Source organism: Scyliorhinus canicula, chromosome 3 (genome assembly GCF_902713615.1).
Source record: "Scyliorhinus canicula chromosome 3, sScyCan1.1, whole genome shotgun sequence".
Classification (NCBI taxonomy): Eukaryota; Metazoa; Chordata; class Chondrichthyes; order Carcharhiniformes; family Scyliorhinidae; genus Scyliorhinus; species Scyliorhinus canicula.
In genome coordinates, this window is record NC_052148.1 from 238,390,082 (window position 1) to 238,413,177 (window position 23,096).

The window sequence follows — 23,096 nt, forward strand, 5'->3', positions numbered from 1 at the left end:
TGTATTATAAGACTGCAACGTGCTTAGAAGTTCAGAAGATATAAATTATTCATGCAAAGTTTGAATAATTCTAATCTGATGTATTGCAGAATTCAACACACCAAAACAGTCCTTTTTAAAAAAAGAGAATATTATTTCATTTTCCAGACCTTTCTCACTTAAATAATGATCACAGGAATCAGAAATGTCCCAACAACATTTTAGTGCTAGCCCTCGAAAACCATGCTCCTTTATACATCACATTTTCCACACATCAAAGGTGCATGTCACCGATAAGCTTGCATAACTTATCTATTCCTGAATCTTTTGAAGACAGTTCATCCATGTAAACATTCATAGTTGTTTGCTCTAAATGCTAACTGCCTCAAACAAGACTTCCTGACCAAACTGTTCTTAACCTCTTTGCAGAACAGTTTTTGCTAAGTTATCCTTCTACATTATATTTAATGGATCCCTCTGCCAGTGTTTATTCCACTAAACCAATGTTATACTTTAACCACGCCTGGCTGAAACACCGTTACTGTCATTTATTTCTTTACAGTAGCATTTTTTTGTATATGACATTCAGGCAGTTAAAACATAAGGCAAGCAAGGCTTTCTCGTCTTGGCAAGCCTGTTGCTCCATGATACAGTTTGATTACAGATAAGTTTAAATTTCAACCCTTCGATATCCTTGACATCTTGGTGAGCTAACAGTTGTTAATTCTGAATGAGCGTGGCTGTTTCCGTCATTGGTAACCCTTCCTGTAACAAGTCACTCTTGGCATTGTCTATCCACATTTCCTTGGCTTCTTTTTTCATGTACATCTGTGTGCAGGGCGATAGAATGTAATCCAGCTGTTTCCATTTTTGAAATGTGCCCAATGCCACGCTTTAGTCTCCTGGAAATGCTATCGCATGTCCAAGCAATATGTTTACTGTATCATTCTTGATTTTTATGCTTGCTGGATTGTCCCCAATATTCCAAATGTATCTCTTGCTATTGTTATCTTTTGTTCATCCGTCTTACCTTTTTATTAAATTAAGGGGCACCTTAGCATGGCCAATCCACCTACCTTGCACATCTTTGGGTTATGGGGATGAGACCCACGCAGACACGGAGAGAATGTGCAAACTCCATACGGACGGTGATCCGAGGCCAGGATCGAACCCGGGTCCTCAGTGCTGTGAGGCAGCAGTGCTAAATCACTGTGCCATCGTGCCGCCTCTGTTCATCCATCTTACCCCATGCTCCAAAGTCAGACTCGTATAGTATGTGGGTAACCAACACTTTGGAAACTTCTACATTTAAAAAAAATTAAAATATCTTTGAACTGCTTAAACTTTCAAAGGCAGCAGAAGCAAGTACAATCTTTTGATGTCTTCACAACTTCATCAAGGTATGCAGATGCTTTCATCTCTGCATCCCCTCCAACTATTCCCTCTGCCCAGTTTTCAAAATATTTTTTAAAAAATCTATAAATCTGCACATAAGAACATAAGAACTAGGAGCAGGAGTAGGCCATCTGGCCCCTCGAGCCTGGTCCACCATTCAATTAGATCATGGCTGATCTTTTGTGGACTCAGCTCCACTTTCCGGCCCGAACACCATAACCCTTAATCCCTTTATTCTTCAAAAAACTATCTATCTTTACCTTAAAAACATGTAATGAAGGAGCCTCAACTGCTTCACTGGGCAAGGAATTCCATAGATTCACAACCCTTTGGGTGAAGAAGTTCCTCCTAAACTCAGTCCTAAATCTACTTCCCCTTATTTTGAGGCTATGTCCCCTAATTCTGCTGTCACCCACCAGTGGAAACAATCTGCCCGCATCTATCCTATCTATTCCCTTCATAATTTTAAATGTTTCTATAAGATCCCCCCTGATCCTGATGACATGTCCCATTCTTTAACCTGAAACAAACGTTCTTGCCTTATTTGAACAGGTAATTAAGAAAGCATGATGCCATGGAACACACTCCAGTTTGAGTGGTGACATCAGTTTTTATCGTGCTGCAATTTGTATTTTTAGTCAGCTGAAGTCAGATCTCATATCCTCAACTTCAGATGAAGCACAACCAGCAATGGAGAAGAAAAATACTGAATTATGTGCTCATTTGGCTGCAGTATGTTACTCTCGTGACAATGTAGTTCTTGGCATGTGCAGTAACCACGCTAGAGTGAAAATGGAGGCAGCAGTATTCGGGTACATTCTTACTTTTTGAACCACATTAAAATGAAAATGCATTATTAGAACACCCTTAAAAGGGGATATTTGTACACTGAAGTGACATTTTGTAATCTGGCTCTAACTTCCACCAATTAGAGTACATGAGAGAAAAGGGAGGAGAAAAATATTTTGCACGGCTCAGATGATTATAAAGGAAATTGGAGGAGATTCATGTGGAGCAGAAACATCATTAGGGCTGAATGGCCTGCTTCTATGTTGCATGTTCAATGTAATTCTGTGTTGTTTGTTTATTCCACTAGTGTTGTACGAGACATGATTTTCTTCCATCTGAATAAATTAACCAGATGAGAGTTAATTACGAATGTGCTCCCATCTTAGTGGTAGAAGAATACATTCTGCATATTTTGTGAATGTATTAAAAATGAACTAATAGTGTAGTGCTAAAATAACAATAGTCCACTTGTCCTTAATCACATCTGTCGACATTGACATGTTGGAAGAATTTGCTTATCTCAGAACTACAGAAGGTGGTAAAATTCATCTAGAGCTGTTGCCAAATCAAGGTCTTCTAATAAAGTGAGTACGAAACTTGTAAGACAATTATTGATGCACACTGTTATTCATAATTGGGATTTCATTGTTTGTTTGAGTAACTAATGTTGCTCCTTGCTTTCTTACAGCATGTTACAAGGAGCATATGTTGTAATTGCTAAGGGAAAGATATGCTGGAAGGGATTACATTTCTGAGAAGGCCAACAGTAGTTGGAAGATTAGTGAATAATTAACGTTTCTTTAAACATTTGTTTTTGTGATTTTGAATGTCCTTGGAACAGTTACATTTTAAAGTTTTTTTTTTACTACATCAGTTAAAATGTGTTTTTCTTTTGCACAATGTGGTATAGAACTTCTACAGTGCAGAAGGAGGCTATTTGGCCCATCGAGTCTGCACTAACTAACACTAAGGGGCAATTTAGCATGGCCAATCCACCTAACCTGCATATTTTTGGATGCTAAAGGACAATTTAGCACAGCCAATCCACCTAACCTGCATATCTTTGGACATTAAGGGGTAATTTAGCACGGCCAATCCACCTAACCTGCATACCATTGGACGCTAAAGGGCAATTTAGCACGGCCAATCCACCTAACCTGCATATCTTTGGACATTAAGGGGCAATTTAGCACGGCCAATCCACCTAACCTGCATATCTTTGGACATTAAGTGGCAATTTAGCACGGCCAATCCACCAAACCTACATATCTTTGGACATTAAGGGGCAATTTAGCACGGCCAATCCACCTAACCTGCATATCTTTGGACATTAAGGGGCAATTTAGCATGGCCAATACACCTAACCTGCATATCTTTGGACATTAAGGGGCAATTTAGCACGGCCAATACACCTAACCTGCATATCTTTGGACTTTGGGAGGAAACTGGAGCACCCGGAGAAAACCCGCACAGACAATGGGAAAACGTGCATACTCCACACAGACAGTCACCCAAGGCTGGAATTGAACCGGGGTCCCTGGCACTGTGAGGCAGCAGTGCTAGCCACCGTGCCGCCCCAGTGATAGTTTTAAAATGTCTGGATGGTTTATTGAGTTTATGATTAACTTCACCATCCAGATCTGGAAAATCCAGCTTTTGTACTTCTAGTTTGTTGCAATGTACCTGGGTTAGGGAGGGGACAATTAACCAAGGTTGCCATTTCTGATTACTGTCCAGCACTTATACTGAAAGTGCACACATAGACATCAGATGAGTGCAAGATTACATTTGACTGTGGTACTCCCTGTTGGTGAATAGGCATCTGATGGTGGTGATGCACACACGGGAGCACAAATTATTTTGGATAGGCTGCGTTTGCTACCAATGCGGTGAATGCCTAGTTGTACCAACATAACATTGTTGCGACTGATGGGTTCCAATTGCTGGTGATGTCCGTGTACACCACACACCATTTTTTAGTAAAGTTGTCTAACTTTAGTTCAAAAGTTCATAAAATTAGAATCCCACAAGGAAATTGTTTCATCTGATTCCTGACAGCAATGCATTAGCAAGCTGCCCTCTGATGCATCACAAATGGCTGATAAATAAAAAGCAAGCAACGGGCAGGATTATTTTTCTTCGCAAACCCCAAAATGAATCCTTTTAGTTCTTGGTAAACATGATAAGATAAAACTTTAATCGCCCTGGTACAATATTTACAAATATTTAGAATATGCAATAAACCAACACTGTCTCCTACGCTGCTCTTGTTCCTGCTTTCCACACTATGGCCATAATTCAAAGCCACACACTGGGCACAACATCATTGGCTTTCTGCATATGAGTGGACCAGTGTGTTGCTACACCAAACCTGAATTGGTGGCCATCATTAGGGCCAACTTGCATTGGCAGGAGAGACAGTGTTTTGGATAATTGCTGGAGAGCAATTAGCACGCCTTTTGCTGTGTTTCAGTTCAGGCATCAACATTTTTTAAATCGGAGGGGGTAATCAAAACCAAAAAAGAACAAAGTAGTATTTTCCCCATTCCTTGACTTTGTTTCTCATTATTGTCCCACTGGCTCAGATACACTTGGATACTGTTGTAGAACTCTGGTTAAGCGCCATGGTGTGGTACAATTGATCTCTGTATGAGTGTATGTGTGCGCATGAATGTGTGTGTTATAATATGGATTACTGGAACCTAGAATCTCTGGAATTGCAGGTAAGGTCCAGCTTTCCCTTGATCACTAAATTATCTTCTGAGAATTTCAGAGGTAAACAACATTTCAATAATTACCCTTCCTGTTGAGAAATTGTTTTAGTCAAACTTGAGGAATTATTCTTATGTGGAAAATAATTGTCATATTGGAAACACCTTTCTGTTGTGGCCAGTTGTGCTGACCTACTGTTTCGTTTTTACATTTGGGAACTCTTAAATAGGCTTGGGGGAAGGAATAGTTATAAAGGGATTGGGGGGGGGGCATGGTTGCACAGAGGGTAGCAATGCTGCCTCATGGCGCCAGGTTCGATCCCAGTCCTGGGCCACTGTCCATGTGGAGTTAGCACATTCTCCCTGTGTTTGCGTGGGTTTTGCCTCCACAACCCAAAGATGTCCAGGGGAGGTGGATTGGCCACACTAAATTGCCCCTTAATTGGAAAAAAAAATTAATTGGGTACTCTAAATTTATTAAATTAAAACAAATGGATTTGGGTAGATAGCTGCAGTATGGAGCTAGCACTGGCATTACAGGCACATAGAATCGGGACAGCATGTGAAGAGACCATTTGGCCCATCATATCCATGTTGCCTTTCCCTTTAGTTCTGTAAATTTTCCTTTTCAGATATGGATCCAATCCCCTTTCAATGTCACAATTGAATGTATCTCTCAGACAGTGCATTCCACGCACTGTGTTTCCATCTGTGCAGAGAGAAACAGTTAACCTTTTAAGTCCAATATGATTCTTCTTTGGAAGAAGTTTGGTTCTGAAGAAGTCATAGGGACTCGAAACGTTAACTCTGTTTCTGTCCCCATGGGTGCTGTCAGACCTACTGAGGCTTTACAGCACTTTTGTTCTCATTTCTGATCTCCAGAATCCACAGCTTTTATTTTTATTTTAGCTCAACATAATTTCACCATAATATATCTGTGCTGGCATTCCCTGCCATGTCTATCCAAGACTTCCTCCTCATCAATTTTAAACTAATCAAGTGTCTGAACTATGTCCTTTTTCACCATGGCCTGGACAGCATCTCCTTCCTTGATAAAGACAGATGCAAAATGTTTATTTTGTGCCACAGCCATGCTACCATGCCTCAAAGTGCAAATTCCCTTTTTTATTCCTTAACCAGCCCCAATCCTGCTTTTGACACCCTTCTTCTACAGAAGATCTTTGAAATCCCTTTTATGTTTACTGTCAGTCACTTCCATAGAATCCCTACATGCAAAGGAGGCCATTCAGCTCAGTGCACTGACCGGGGGGGGGGGGGGAGAGAGAGAGAGAGTTTGCACTGACCCTCCGAAGAGCACTCTATCTAGTCTCACACCCCGCCCTATCCCTGTGACCGCGCACAGTGATCATGACCAATCCACCTAACCTGCACGTCTTTGGACTGTGGGAGGAAACCGGACCACCCGGAGGAAACTCACACAGACAAGTGCAAACTCCACAGTCACCCCAGGCTGGAATCGAACCTGGCTCCCTGGCACTGTGAGGCAGCTGTGCTAACCACTGTGCTACCGTGCCATCCCATACCCCCTCTTTGCTGCTCTTTGCTTTTTTAATTCTCTTCTGAACCTTCTATATTGAGCCTGATTCTCAATTTATTATCCATCTGACACCTATCTTTTGTACTCTTTTTGTTGCTTTATCTTACTCTCTATCTCTTTAGTCATCCAGGGTGCTCTGGATTTCTTTACCCTCCCTATCCCCCTCGTGGAACTATGTCTTGACAACATCTGAACCATCTCTTTAAAGGGTGCCCATTGTTGAGTTACCACGTTCTCTGCCTGTTGTTGGATCTGACCGAGATAATTTGGAAGCATTCTCACCCCATTGAAATTGGTTCTCCACTAATTAATTATTCTTCTCTGGACTGAGATGTAGTCTCCAACAAACCACGGATGTTGTATTGACATATATTCAGGCCATACTGAAGCTAGTGTCTTCTATTGGGATAAAATATTAATTTATTAAAATCTCCCAAATTTAAACTTGTTCTTTTGCTTTCTTTTAAAAAGTATCGTCTGCATGTGAATTAATATATTTAAATGTTTTGGCGATGGATGGCGGGAAGAGGGAGGGGGTGGAGTGCAGGTGTGAAGGGTCTGTTTCATAGTGCTGTGGCCTTGAATTTGATGATCTTGCCAACCTGCCATTGTTTGTTATTGTGGGATCAAACTCATGCTGCTTTTCCCCATTATTTAATTAATTCTGGCAGTCCAGAGTGCTGCTTTTGAGCTTAAAAAATGGGGTGGCACGGTGGCACAGTGGTTAGCACTGCTGCCTCATGGCGCTGAGGACCTGGGTTTGAGTCCGGCCTTGGGTCACCGTCTGTATGGAGTTTGCATATTCTCCCCGTGTCTGCGTGGGTCTCACCCCCATAACCGAACAGTGTGCAGGCTAGGTGGATTGGCCACAATAAATTTCCCCTTATTGGGGGAAAAAAAGAATTGGGTATACTCAATTTATTTTTTAAAAATCGTGTCTGATTTGATTAAGAAATAGTTCCACTTGGCTATTCTTGGTAAAACTTGGCATGTTATCACATCTTTTAAGTTTCTTTTCAAAAGTAGTTATGCATGCATAATCTTGAAGAAAATGAGCTGCGAAGTTACACACTCTCAAGCTTCCCGTCCTGCTTCTACTGTAGTGAAATCTTTTATTAACTGTATTAAATGTAATTTAAAAAAAGAAATCAGCAAATGGGCAAATAATGCCAGAATTGCCAATAAGAGAGCAATGATGGAAGTTTGAGATGAAGTCATCTGTCTTTTCTGTCACAGGAGATGCATGGCCAGGCAAGGTCTGTAGGGGAAAAATAGGACTTCTTGACCTTATTCATAAACAGATGTGATGATGAAATCCTGCACACATTTCCTCTGCTGTAAAAAACACCAGTTCCTAATTTCATTACGACTGTTTTTATAAACCAGTTGTTCAAAATGTGTGCACGTGTCTTGTGTTTTACTATGTTCTATGTTTTAACTTATGAAAACCCTATCTAGTTTGTGCATGTAGTATCAAATTATGAATTTGAAAGTTATTATGTACTCTGTTCAATTCCTTCCAGTTATCTTTTTCCTATTGGTAACGGGTAGAAGATTTGTGCTATTGGTGAATATGTGTGAGTGTTGAATGTACTGTTGATGTTTACTGTTTTCAAGGAATTCTAGCCCTCCACTGGGGGTTCTTCCGCAGGAGTTCAAACTGCAGCCCAGCAGTCAGACAGCTGACAGGTACCACACGACCTGTTCGTCATGTGCTGTGTTTGTCACCATGTTAACCCATGGGTTTTTAAGAATGTCTTTATTTTTCTATTTTTTTGTTTACACAATCCATGACTTAAGAATCATGCCATACAGTGATCATTTTAGTATATCGTACTTCACAAAATGCAAACTTTGCCATGAGATTATTTCTTTTGAAGGGTTGTCTATGCATATATTACGAAATTAGTGCAGCGGGGGAGCATTTATCACGGTAGCAACTATGTTATGCATTCCAATGAATTTGCACCATTGCTTTAAAAAAAAAAGTCAACCACCAAATTAGTGTGCTTTAGTTAGAAAGCATGATTGGTCATAAATCATTGTTCTTCTAAATATCCTTAAGCACTCAAGAATGAACTTTTATTATGTAACTAGTACAAAAATACTTTAATCGCAAACTTGGGAATTTGGCTAGACAGCACTAAAGAAAAATTAATTTAGATTGAATAATTTAACAAATTTAAAACATTTCAAATACTAGTGATCGTTCTATGCATACATTATATATTTAAATTTTATTATTTTTTAGTAAGTTAAATATTAATAACTTGAAATTTTCTTATGGCGGGATATAGCCAAAGGATGAAAAGTTATTTATAATTGACAGGAATGTGTAGCCAGATGGATGATTTGCTTTTTAAATTTGTGTTGCAGACATCACACAGTAACCCGAGGTATTACGAAGGGAGTGAAAGAAGATTTCAGATTAGCCATGGAGCGGCAGGTTTCTCGTTGTGGGGAAAATCTAATGGTTGTGTTACACAGATTTTGCATTAATGAGAAGATCATATTGCTTCAGACTTTGATGTGACAGACATAAGTAGGCATTTTCCTTTTCGCACATATGGATGGTTGTGTCGATCTGCTGAAGTGCACTGTTCCCTTCTTGTGCGTGGTAAAGTTTGTTATTGGATTTTGATGGAACACAAGACAGTCGTGAAAGGAGATGTTCCAATGCCACTGAAAAATCACTAATATTGATGCCTTAAGTAATCCATTTTGCTGAATATTTGCATTATTTAAGGCCAGAGATCCCAGTGCTAAAGGACTAGAATATTTTTCATTTTTTCTGTCATTTTTGTCAGCTTCAAGCACTCAAACATGCATGGCTTTAGCCAGTTGTGTAGAGAAAAAGAAAACTCCGTTTGCCTGGCCCAACAATGTGCTTTAGCCACTGCACAAATCTGATTGGTTACACCAAATTCTTGTGGGAATCTCAAGTGGCCATAATTTTGCAAGCTGATTTTGGTGATGTGGATCTTGCACTAATCAGAAGCTGAGCTGATATTTTCTGAACTCGTTTGACTTGGGTTGCATATGGCCACAGAAATAGCAGACTTTCTTTCTCAATCTGGCCGGATGAACTAAGTAAGTGTTATAACTCTGTCCTCTCCCCTTATAACGTAGTGATATTATTATGAACAAGAAATAAGCATAATAATTTTTAATTCAAACATCACACTCAAAAATAAAGTTCCGCTCCTCTTCAGCAGACCCATATGTTAATACTGGATCAATTACAATTCCACAGTCGCATCATTTTCAGACTATAGTATCTGCTGTCAGTTAAGTTCAATTAATCAACGTTTTCCAGACTGAATAGCTGGTCCTAAATTATTTCTATCCCATGGGGATCAATGCACTATCTTAAAAGTTGTATCCAAATGAATTTTTGATACTTTTTCTCCTATCACTAGGCATTTGTATTTAACAGCTATGATGCAATATTAATTTCTTCTAGCAGTGGAACTAATACTTGCAGAATCTATTTAACATGAATAGGAACCGGAGATAAATACATTTTTGGGAGACAAAAAAAGGTTTGAAAAATAGTCAATCTATGCTATCATCTTAAACATTTAATGTTGTTCTATAGGCTGGAGAACCTTTTGGTTTTCTTTTACAGTTTAACACAGCAGCCTGTGTGAGATTGCGGAGAACATCTGATTTGCAATTAACAGCTGATTCCAATATATCAAGGATAATTTCCAATGGATTTTCATTGAACTTTGGTGTAAATGGTTGTTTTTGGCTGTTCATAGCAGTAGATTGAGAGAACCCCCACAGAAATTCCAAGCACAGATCTTTATTGAACTTTTTCTGCATAGGTGGAGAGCTGTTGTAGGGAACAACTGATGACTGATATATGTTGGACCAAATGCACCCCTCTTTAGAGTACCTACATGCTGTAACTTCTCCAGTCATATTCCAAAACTTGAAGCAGTCAGTGCATTCCTGGTTTTCATTAACCATTCCCGTGGCAATTGAAAAGTTTTTTAGGAACAGCTTAGCCTTTCAAGTGAAAGTAACCCACTGCCATACTGAGGGAGTAAGATGATCTTAACTGAAGTTGATCTTGAAGAAAGGAAAGACTGTTCTGGGATGTCATAATAGGCCCACAGACTGAAACAGATGGACTTAAGTGCTCACGTGTGGTCTAAATCTCTGGCATTACCTATTATTCCCAGATACATGTCCAGTTCAATTTACTTGAGAGTCTAATACATTATTTTCAGTGGCTTTAAATAAGCTGAAAGCAGGCCGTCCATTGTTTAGTAAAACAGTGCTTCATCATGGAATGCATTGAAGATACAAAAGGAGGTTTCTTTGAGAAAGTCATCAACCAATTATCCAGTGTGGAACTAGTAACATTGAATTATTAGTGGAAAGTAATGTAGTTCTCGGAGTCCACATAAACCATGTTTTTTTTATTCATGTACATGTTTACAGAACTGTTGTAGTTTACGTGCACTTGTGTCTTTATGAAAAAATGTTTCCAAGAAATGCCATTTTGTCTTTATTGTGATGTGTTGTATTTGAGTTTAATGCCTCATCATGTAACACGTTTACTAATGCTGTTTGTTTCATATATATTTTAATCTTTTGTCACATCACTTGATATTTAAATATATCTGCTTGAATGTGTGAAAGAAGATTCAAATTAAGTCAGATTTCCTACATATAATGTGAGTTAGGTGTTTTTCCTTGCCCATTAGCAAGACTAACACACTTGGTAAACACGGTATAAAAATCATTATCTCATGTCTGTGGCGTAGCCCCATCTATTCTTAATTTTGAAGATAAGGATTAACTTGTAATCCAAATTAGATCTAAATTTTTCCTATTGTGCGTGTGCCTTCTTGGATATTTTCTGTGTAGCAGAGCAAGTTATAGGTTTTCAGATTCTTTTAAGTCTTCAAATTTGATGCACTTCTGTTTAGTGATGAATAGTTATTAGTCTCCTCTGGATTATGACTGCCAATCATTCTACAGTGTACACTTCACCTGTTTCCATTTAAAATTGGATGTTGGTCCGTGTACAGTACATTGCACAGTCTACTTCCTTCCAAGGATGGCCCTTAAACATGATGATAAAATAGTAGTAAGTGCTTTGGTGCAGTTTTAGTTTTATGGAAGATGTGGGTTCTCGTAAATGTATAGTCCATTACTGTGCTATAGCGACTGCTAAATTGTTTCCATTTCCTCTCGAGTTCAGTTAATCCATCATTCCCTTTCAAAACATATGATCTCAATCATGCATTTTTCAATTAGTTGCTGAGCTAAGCCATATGCTAAAAATCAGTCGTTGTATAGTCATAAACAATTGGACATCTGAGAGTTGCGTTTACGCACTTACACTTCCGAAAATGAGTGTTACAGAATTGGGACTGAAGACGGTGTAGCCAAGTACACAAGAAGCAGGAGGTGGCCATATGGCCCTTCAAGCCCGCCCCACCATTCAATGCATCTCGGCCTTCAAGTCCACTTCCCTGCCTGTTCCCCATTTCACATGATTCCCCCCCCCCCCCCCCCCCCCCCCGGGCCATGCCAGGGCACAGGGTGGAGAGGTTGATCTCCACCCTAACAGGATCCGTCTTCGGGCGATCAACGAGGCGAAGGCAACAACATCTGCCTCCGTGCCCCTTTCCAACCCTGGCTGGTCCGACACCCCGAATATGACTCCCAACCGCCCGGTCCAGTTTCACGTGCACTACTTTAGAGATTACCCTAAACACCTCCTTCCAGTAATCCTCCAGCTATGGACAGGACCAAAACATATGAACGTGGTTTGCAACGTGGTCCGCTGCAATGTTAACGTGGTTTGCGGAGCCTCCCCCGCAACGTTTGTCTTCCCAGCCTTAAGTGTATTTGATGGTGGAGCTTCCACAACCCTCTTGGATAAAGAATTCCCAAAATTTGCCACCATTTGAGTGAAGTAATTTCCCCTCATCCAAATGATCGGCCCCTTATCCTGAGACTGTGCCCCGCCTTTTAGATTCCCCGACCAGCAGAAACTATCTATACCTTATCAAGCCCCAACAGAATCTTGTACGTTTCAATGAGATCATCTCTTATACTTCTAAACTCCAGAGAAACTAGACCCAATTTGTTCAGCCCCTCAACATAGGCCATCCCCCTCATCCCAGGAACCAATTTAGTGAACATTTGCTGTACTGTCTCCAAGGCAAGTGTATCTTTTCTTCAATGAGGAGATCAAAACTGCACACACTACTCCAGATGTGGCCTCACCAAGACCCTGTACAACTCGAGCACAACTTCTTTATTCCTGTACTCCAGTCCCCTTGCAATAAAGGCCAACGTGTCACTGCAGGGCTCCCTCTGTATTTACCAATTATAATATACCCAAAGGAAGATTCTGCTATTAGTATGGAGCCTCACTAAATATGAGAATGAGTTAGAAATAGCCCTATAATATTTCAGTGTCAGGACTACAACCTGTGGTTATGTGCTGGAAATGCAGCCTTGCAAGTTTATCCCTCAATGCATTAGGCATTAGCTATGAGGTGAGGTTGGATAAACTTGGTTTGTTCTCATTGGAATGATGGAGGTTGAGGGGCGACCTGATAGAAGTCTACAAAATAGAAGTCTACAGAGCGGATAGTCAGAAGCTTTATCCCAGGGTTGAAGAGTTAATTATATGGAGACATAGGTTTAAGGTGCAAAGGGCAAAGTTTAAAGGAGATGTGCGAGGGAGGGTTTTAGAGGGTGGTGGGTGCCTGGAACTCGCTGCCCGAGGAGGTGGTGGGAGCAGGTACGATAGTGACGTTTAAGGGCATCTTGACAACTATATGAATAGGGTGGGAATGGAGAGATACAGACCCTGGAAGTGTAGAAGATTTTAGGTTAGACGGGCAGCATGGTCGGTGGAGGGCCAAAGGGCCTGTTCCTGTGCTGTACATGTCTTTGATTTTTGTTTGTTCAATATTTTAGGTCAGATGCAGTTGCTGTAACATTGAAACTATTTGTCCTGTCAAGGCATTCTTGCTTCCTCGTTCTACCATGTTGGTACACCACTGCAGAGACTTAACACACATCTAAACTGACACTTCTGTGCATTACTGAGAGAGTGCTGCACTGGTGGAGGTACCATTTTTCAGATGAGATAGTGAATAAGACCCTATCTGCCTTCTCAGGAGGATGTCAAAGATCCTGCAGAATTCTTCAAAGTAAAGTTCTCTTGGTGTCATGACCAGCATTTGTTCCGCTGCAATCATCTCTGAAACATTCGGTGGCCATTTATCTCATTGTTGTTCATGGGATGTAACAATGACTTATAGCTCAAAAGTACTTAATTGGCTGGGAAGTCCATTGGCAAGTACTTCAGTTGTGAAATGTGCTATATAAACACAAGCTCGCTCATTTGCTTGTTTTCATAGAGCAACTGTGATAGTTTCACAAAATAACAATGTGTACCATTACATCTTCCCTTTATGTAGTTTCAAAACCTCTTTATTTTTGATGTAAACAAGTCTGCAATAATGCACGTTAGATGCACCATCCCATAAAACTAATAAAAATTATCTGCGGTTTATTAGACAGATGCTGCAATTAGCACATAATTGTGTTTGCTTTTTGCAACAATGCTGACTTTCTAATATTGAAATATTAAATATTGAAATGCCAATCTCCTAGATCTATAATTGCAGAAGCAATTTTGAGCATTGTGTTTATTTCCATAGAACTACAATAGCAGGAACCCATTTGTTTAAGAGATTATTTTTTTAAGAGAAATGTCACGTAACTTTTACTCATTCCATGTTGATTGATAACTTTACAATCAATACAAATACAGTAATTGCAAACTGGTTACAAGTTCGACCCTACAAACCACTTGAGGAACGTAAAATTTCAAAACGTCTTGGACAGCGTATAAAAGTCAGCATATAAAATTAGTAATTGTGGTTAACCTTAAAAATCTGAAAGCTCAGAAATATTCCAACCAATTATAAAATCAAGGTAGCAATTTAGTGGCAAAAAGCCACCTGCCAGAATACCATGTACGAGACCGTAACGGAGGTATTACAGTAACAAACCAGTAATTGCACAAAAATGCAATATAAACAGTAAAAACGTTAAGGGCAATTTAGCATGGCCAATCCACCTAACCTGCACATCTTTGGAATGTTCTGAATGTTCTTCAGAAAAAATCTCTCCAAAGCAGAGACTAAACATCAGTTGTTTTCCAAACATCAGAATTTTAAGATTTAAAAAAATGCCTAATGAGACAGTGCCGTCCCATTCAATCCTCTGGTCTCTTCACTCCAATAAACCCGATTAAAAGTTCAGGTGCCCCGCAACCCTCATTAGTTTGAGCTCAAACATTTGGTAAAACATCTAGGAATTCACACATTGGGGGCAGCACGGTGGCACAGTGGTTAGCATTGCTGCCTACGGCGCTGAGGACCCGGGTTCGAATCCCGGCCCTGGGTCACTGTCCGTGTGGAGTTTGCACATTCTCCCCGTGTCTGCGTGGGTTTCGCCCCCACAACCCAAAAGATGTGCAGGATAGGTGGATTGGCCACACTAAATTGCCCCTTAATTGGAAAAAATAATTGGGTACTCTAAATTTATAAAAAAAAAGGAATTCACACATTGAATTAAGGCAATACTTATAGAGTTAATTTACGATCCATTTTAAAGTGCCATTTGCCCAATCAAAATGTGTAAGCATATAAATATAAATAAAAAGCATATTAACAATCTTTCCATTTATACTTCACGCTGCTAGTCTTGCTCATTCATATGAGTTTCATCAGGGAATCTCAAGTTCTGCCATACATGAATAAATTAAATCATAGGCAACTTCTATAAACCATTCACAGGATCTAATCCTTGGTTAACATTATCTGAATCCTGGGTTAAGTTGACACCACGGGCTTATCACCGTGGAGGCAGCACGATAGCATAGTGGTTAGCACAGTTGCTTCTCAAGTTCCAGAGTCCCACGTTCGATTCTCGGCTGGGTGACTGCGGAGTCTACACGTTCTCCCCGTGCCTATGTGGGTTTCCTCCCACATTCCAAAGATGTGCAGGTTAGGTGGATTGGCCATGCTAAATTGCCCTTAACGTCTCAAAAATGTTAAGTGGGGGTTACTGGGTTACGGGGATAGGGTAGATACGTCGGGTGCAGACTCGATGGGCCGAATGGCCTTCTGCACTGAATTCTATGATTCTATAAACCTATCATACGTTGTAGTGCGGGAGAAATGACTTTAAAACAACCATATGGCCCGATGTACATTTTTGAAAGAGAAGCTGACATGGACTTCGCTATATGCTTGTCTCGTTTCCTCTCAACATGTGTCTGTGCACCAGGCCTCATACTCTGGGTTCGGTAAAGACTGATCAAACACAGCGTCATAATGTCCATTGCTGAGCCAACTCAGCCATATGCTGGCTTTTCATTGATCTTCTGGGCCAAGGCAATGGACCATGTTGGAAACAGTAGGTCTTTCCAGGCTACCTCTTGTGGTCAAGTATATGTTAACGTTCAGCATCTGACGAGGGCGCTGGAGGAGACGTTTGGGTTGGCGAGGGGGAAACAAATTCAGGTATCTGCAGGTGCGGGACTTCCTATGTAAACAGGTGTCAACCTTCCCGCTCCTACCACTAAGGGGGAATTCAGGACAGGGTAGTTTCCAGAGGGTGGTTAGGAGAAGGGAGCGTCTCTGACATTTACAAGGAACTTATGGGGTCGGAGGAGAAGCAGACCGAGGAGCTGAAGCGCAAGTGGGAGGAGAGACAGAGGATAGTCTATGGGCAGAAGCGTTGAGTAGAGTCAACGCGTCCGCAACATGTGCCAGGCTCAGCCTGATACAATTCAAGGTCGTTCATCTTACATGACAGTGGCCCGGATGAGCAGATTCTTTGGGGTGGAAGACAGGTGTGGAAAATGTGCGGGAGGACCAGCGAACCATGTCCACATGTTCTGGACATGTCCGAAGCTATGGGGATTTTGGCTGGGGTTTGCAGATGTCATGTCCACAGTGTTAAAAACAAGGGTGGCACTGAGTCCAGAGGTGGCGATTTTCAGGGTGTCAGAAGACCTGGGAATCCAGGAGGAGAAAGGCAGACGTTCTGACCTTTGCTTCCCCTGGTAGGCCGGAGACAGATACTATTAGCTTGGAGAGACTCAAAGCCCCCAAAGTCGGAGACCTGGTTATCTGACATGGCTAGCTTTTTCGGTTTGGGGAAAATCAAGTTCGCCTTGAGAGGGTCACTGTTAGGGTTCACCCGGAGGTGGCAACCGTTCGTTCGTGCAAAATTAATCGTCAGCGGAAGGCGGAGGGAGAGGGTTAGTTTAGCTTAGAGTAGTGGGTTAATAAAGGTGGTACCTGTAAGGAAGGGAGATGGCTTTTGCAGTATGTTTGTAGTTTCATGTACATTGTTTATTTTGTTGTTGTTACAATACCAAAAATACCTCAATAAAATGTTTATTAAAAAAATAAAAATACGTTCAGCATCTGACTCATAGTCAGTAGCTCTGGGTAACCAGTCCAGGCCCCATCCTGGGCAGCGTTGATCAAAAACTCCCCAATGTCCCCTTCAATGATGGGATTAAACTCGTCCAGGTGCTCTTTGATGTGATGGGCGGTTTCATAGAAGAACATAGAACATAGCACAGAACAGGCCCTTCGGCCCTCGATGTTGTGCCGAGCCTTGTCCGAAACCAAGATCAAGCTATCCCACTCCCTGTCATTCTGGTGTGCTCCATGTGCCTATCCAATAACCGCTTGAAAGTTCCTAAAGTGTCCAACTCCACTATCACAGCAGGCAGTCCATTGCACACCCTAACCACTCTGAGTAAAGAACCTACCTTGAACATCCCTCCTATATCTCCCACCCTGAACCTTATAGTTATGCCCCTTTGTAACAGCTACATCCACCCGAGGAAATAGTCTCTGAATATCCATTCTATCTATCCCCCTCATCATCTTATAAACCTCTATTAAGTCGCCTCTCATCCTCCTCCGCTCCGAAGAGAAAAGCCCGAGCTCCCTCAACCTTTCCTCATAAGACCTATCCTCGAAACCAGGCAACATCCTGGTAAATCTCCTTTGCTCCCTTTCCAATGCTTCCACATCCTTCCTTTAATGACGTGACCAGAACTGCACACAATACTCCAAATGTGGTCTCACCAGGGTCATGAACGGTTGCAGCTTAGCCCCACGTCTCTTAAACTCAAGACCCCTGTTAATAAACGCTAACACACTATAGGCTTTCTTCACAGCTCTATCCACTTGAGTGGCAATCTTCAGAGATCTGTGGACATGAACCCCAAGATCTCTCCGTTCCTCCACATTCCTCAGAACCCTACCGTTGACCCTGTAATCTGCATTCAAATTTTTCCTACCAAAATGAATCACCTCTCACTTATCAGGGTTAAACTCCATCTGCCATTTTGTGGCCCAGCTCTGCATCCTACTAATGTCTCTTTGCAGCCTACAACAGCCCTCCACCTCATCCACTACTCCACCAATCTTGGTGTCATCAGCAAATTTACTGACCCACCCTTCAGCTCCCTCCTCCAAGCCATTGAATCACAAATAGAGGAGGACCCAGCACTGATCCCTGTGGTACACCACTGGTAACTAGTATCCAGTATGAAAATTTTCCATCCACCACCACCCTCTGTCTTCTATGTGATAGCCAGTTACTTATCCAATTGGCCAAATTTCCCTGTATCCCACATCTCCTTACTTTCTTCATGAGCCGACCATGGGGAACCTTATCAAGCGCCTTACTAAAATCCATGTATACGATATTGACTGCTTCACCTTCATCTACACACTTAGTTACCTCCTCAAAGAATTCAATCAAATTTGTGAGGCAAGACTTACTCTTCACGAATCCGTGTTGACTATCCCGGATTAAGCTGCATCTTTCCAAATGGTCAAATCCTATCCTTCAGGACCTTTTCCATTAACCTACCGACCACCGAAGTAAGACTAACTGGCCTATAATTACCAGGGTCATTCCTATTCCCTTTCTTGAACAGATGAACAACATTCGCCACTCTCCAGTCCTCTGGCACTATCCCCATGGACAGTGAGGACCCAAAGATCAAAGCCAAAGGCTCTGCAATCTCATCCTTTGCCCCCCAAAGAATCCTAGGATATATCCCATCTGACCCAGAGGACTTGTCAACCCTAAGGTTTTTCAAAATTGCTAATACATCCTTCCTCAGAACATCTACCTCCTCCAGCCTACCCACCTGTCTCTCACACTCATCCTCAAAAACATGGCCCCTCTCCTTGGTGAACACTGAAGAAAAGTATTCATTCAATGCCTCTCCAATCTCTTCTGACTCCATGCACAAGTTCCCACTACTGTCCTTGCCCGGCCCTAACCTCACCTGGTCATTCTTTTATTTCTCACATAAGAGTAAAAAGCCTTGGGGTTTTCCTTGATCCGACCCGCCAAGGACTTCTCATGTCCCCTCTTAGCTCTCCTGAGCCCTTTTTTTCAGCTCATTCCTTGCTACCTTGTAACCCTGAAGCGACCCAACTGAACCTTGTTTTCTCATCCTTACATACGCTTTCTTTTTCCTCTTGACAAGACATTCAACCTCTTTTGTGAACCATGGTTCCCTCACACAGCCATTCCATCCCTGCCTGACAGGGACCTATCAAGGACACACAGTATTTGTTCCTGGAACAAGCTCCACTTTTTGTGCCTTTCCCTGAGTTTCTGTTCCCACCTTATGCTCCCTAATTCTTGCCTAATCGCATCATAATTGCCCCTCCCCCAATTACAAACCTTGCCCTGCCGTATGGCCCTATCCCTCTCCATTGCAATAATGAAAGACACCGAATTGTGATCACTATCTCCAAAGTGCTCTCCCACAAACAAATCAAACACTTGGCCCAGTTCATTACCCAGTACCAAATCCAATGTGGCCCCACCTCTTGTCGGCATATCCACATATTGTATGAGGAAACCCTTGTGCACACACTGCAAAAACTGTCCCATCCGAACTGTTCGACCTATAGATGTTCCAATCAATATTTGGAAAGTTAAAGTCACCCATGACAACTACCCTGAGACCTCCACACCTATCCATAATCTGTTTTGCAATTTCTTCCTCTACATCTCTATTACTATTTGGGGGCCTGTAGAAAACACCTAACAATGTGACCGCTCCTTTCCTATTTCTAACTTCAGCCCATATTACCTCAGTAGGCAGATCCCCTTCGAACTGCCTTTCTGCACGCGTTAAACTATCCTTGATTAACAATGCTACTCCTTCATCTCTTTTACCACCTTCTCTACTTTTACTGAAACATCTATACCCCAGAACTTCCAACAATCATTCCTGTCCCTGTTCTAGCCATGTCTCTGTAATGCCCACAATATCGTAGTCCCAGGTACCAATCCACGCTCCAAGCTCACCTACCTTATTGCGAATGCTCCTTGCATTGAAGTAGACACAATTCAACCCACCTTCCTGTCTGCCGGTACACTCCTGCGACCTTGATATCCTCCTCAGTACCTCACTACTGTCAACACTGGCTTCTGGACTACAACTCGTTTTCCCATCCCCCTGACAAATTAGTTTAAACCCCACCGAAGAAAGCAGAAGAGAGAAAGTGAGTTCGGGTGAGTCAGTTTTTGTACAGTGTATGCAGGAGGGTTTCCTCCCTCAGGTCTTTGTGCATGCTCTGGTCGCCATACGCAGCTTTACTCACAGCCCTGTACAAGCAGTTGCCATCTGGAATAATGTGAAATCTCTATTTCTGTCACTTCCTCAGGTAACTATTCTGCTTTTCCACTTCTGCCAGCTTGTCGTTTTTATCTGCCCTGTTCTCCACCACCAGGTCCACGGTCCTGAAGCCACCATCCAGTTCCCAAATTTAAGAGCAGAAACTCATATCCAAGTTCCGCACACATGAGTGTGGCCTCAACCGGGACCTGGGATTCATGTCGCATTACATTCATCCCCCACCATCTGGCCTGGGCTTGCAAAATCCTACCAACTGTCCTGGCTTAAGACAATTCACACCTCTTTAACCTGGGGTCACCCCTATCTCTGGATCTGTAAAGACTGAATTACCTGCAAATGCTCGCATTCTAAGCATTGTTTTGCATCTTTGAATTTGTCTATATATATGTTTCTGGAACATACCTCTTCATTCACCTGAGGAAGGAGCAGTGCTCCGAAAGCTAGTGTTGGAAACAAACCTGTTTGACTTTAACCTGGTGTTATAAGACTTCTTACCATGTTTAAGAGATTCTTGAGCAATAGTGAGAACCTGTTACACTGGTGAGACCCAATGCCCCATTTTGTCTTTCTTGGGTAAATGACTCTCGAACATTCCAGTTTGACCGGATGCTGTCATCTCTGGGTCAGAAGCTTGCGATTTGATCATATGTCTAGGCTGGCATTTTAGTGCAATATTGAGCAGTGGCTGCATTGTCTTCTGGAAATGATAACCTAAAGCCCCATCTAGCTCTCTTTCTCGTGCTCGCTCTATCTCACTCTCTCGCGTGCTCTCTCTCGCCCGGACTCTCTCTCGCCCTCACTCTCTCGTGCTCCCACTCTTGCGCTCTCTCTCTCACTCTTCACTGTCTCTTTGTCTCGTGCTCTCTCTGATGCTCTCTCGCACTCCCTCTCGCACTCTGTCTCTTGCGCTCTCTTTCTCGTGCTCACTCGCTCTCTCTCGTGCGCTCTCGCTCTCTCGCATGCTCTCACTCTCTCGTGCTGTCTTGCGTTTTCTCTCTCTAGCTCTTTCTCTTCTCTGTTCTCTGTCTCTCTCGCTCTCTTTCTCTCTCTCCTCTTCTCTGTCTCTCTCTCTATCTCTCGCGCTCTGCCTTGCACTCTCGTGCGCTCTCTTGCAGTCTCTCTCCTGCGCTCTCTTGCTCTCTTGCACTCTCTCGCTCTCTCTCTTGCACTCTCTCGCTCTCTCTCTTGCACTCTCTCTCGCTCTCTCTCTCACTCTTCACTGTCTCTTTGTCTCGTGCTCTCTCTGATGCTCTCTCGCACTCCCTCTCGCACTATGTCTCTTGCGCTCTCTCGTGCTCACTCGCTCTCTCTTGTGCGCTCTCGCTCTCTCGCATGCTCTCACTCTCTCGTGCTGTCTTGCGTTTTCTCTCTCTAGCTCTTTCTCTTCTCTCTGTTCTCTGTCTCTCTCGCTCTCTTTCTCTCTCTCCTCTTCTCTGTCTCTGTCTCTATCTCTCACGCTCTGTCTTGCACTCTCGTGCGCTCTCTTGCAGTCTCTCTCCTGCGCTCTCTTGCTCTCTCTCTTGCACTCTCTCGCTCTCTCTCTTGCACTCTCTCGCTCTCTCTCTCTTGCACTCTCTCTCGCTCTCTCTCTTCGGCTCTCTTGCTTTGCTGAGGTACTGTGAGGAAATATGTGCTACCATTATAAATTATTTCCTGTATTGCCCAGGATGTAATATGTGTTCGTACTATGCCACCAGTCCATCTTATTCTTCTAAAATTAAGATCTGTCCAGCAACCCTTGACAATAGCATGCACCACTTTCATTACTTTCTGCCCAGGGTGTGCTTACTCTAACCCAGGGGTGGGCAAACTTTTCCGTGCAAGGGCCACATTCAGAAATTCACAATTCACAAAGGGCCGCATAGTATATTAAGTAAAATAATTACTTCACCCGGTTATGATTCTGGGCGCCTCATATAGAACATAGAACAGTACAGCACAGAACAGGCCCTTCGGCCCTTGACGTTGTGCCGAGCAATGATCACCCTACTCAAGTCAACGTATCCACCCTATACCAGTAAGTAACCCAACAGCCCCCCCCCCATTAACCTTAAAAAAAATTAAAAAAAAAAAATTAAAAAATTTTTTTTTTTTTTTAATGACTTGGTGGGCCGCAGAAATACCTTTGGCGGGCCGCATGCGGCCCGCGGGCCGTAGTTTGCCCACCCCTGCTCTAACCCATGTCTCAAGCTAGTCCTGATTCTTTCAACTCCCTGAGAAGACATGTGCAAGCAAAAAGAAATTCCAAGTAAAGATTGCTCTTCCTCTATCAATATCAAAAGGCTTGTTAATTTTTGAGACTGGCAAGAAAATTAAAAAAAATATTTGATAGCTCTATTCTTTATACTAGTTAACACCTCATCCATACCATTGAGCATGCCTGGATCTTGGACTTATGGTCTACTTTTTGAGACATAACCGATGTGCCTGTGGTGTTTAGCTCCTCGCATACTGATACTAATCAGAAAGAATTCAAATCGAAGAATAATGCAGATAAAAAATAATGTTTTTTAAATCAAAACGTTTGCCTGACTTTTCTGGGCCACATCACTTGCTGTATGGAAAAAAAACTTTGCTGTTAGACTGAAATCCTTCTGTTGCTTATACTTGCAGAACATTAAATGCCAGCCCTGGAAAGGCATCATAATGTTAACTGTTGTGATGTTTGTACCTGATACAGAAGTAGTTTACATCACTGCTAGCTATCATCCTGGTACTTGGACCAAGATATTGTTCCAACTTGCATGTAGCAGGTGATGCAGATTTACTTGAGTGAGGTTTTTCAACAAAGATATTTGTAAAATTAAATCAGCTTTATGACCAAGCAATTACATTTGAGATTTTCTCAGCCTAGAAATATCTTAGTTCCTAATCAGTTGCATGATCTTTAAAAGCGATAGTATTAGATACAGTTTGC

General features: G+C 42.1%; 1 protein-coding gene and 1 pseudogene across 4 annotated transcripts in view; one reads left to right on the forward strand and one right to left on the reverse strand.

Moving 5' to 3' along the window:
- The window catches only part of ints10 (integrator complex subunit 10), an 89,555-nt gene extending 78,612 nt beyond the window's left edge, over positions 1-10,943 (forward strand). Inside the window, exons 16-18 of one of the 4 annotated variants that reach the window (XM_038792428.1) lie at positions 2,654-2,747; positions 8,050-8,121; positions 8,809-10,943. In XM_038792428.1, the coding sequence (XP_038648356.1) occupies positions 2,654-2,747; positions 8,050-8,121; positions 8,809-8,965 (323 nt within the window). In that variant the 3' untranslated portion in view covers positions 8,966-10,943. The remainder of the gene's footprint in view (positions 1-2,653; positions 2,748-8,049; positions 8,122-8,808) is intronic. The other 3 variants (XM_038792429.1, XM_038792430.1, XM_038792431.1) reach the window with 3 other exon arrangements.
- A 4,685-nt stretch (positions 10,944-15,628) lies between these two features.
- Positions 15,629-22,888, reverse strand: LOC119963666 (annotated as a pseudogene).
- Positions 22,889-23,096: the final 208 nt, after the last annotated feature.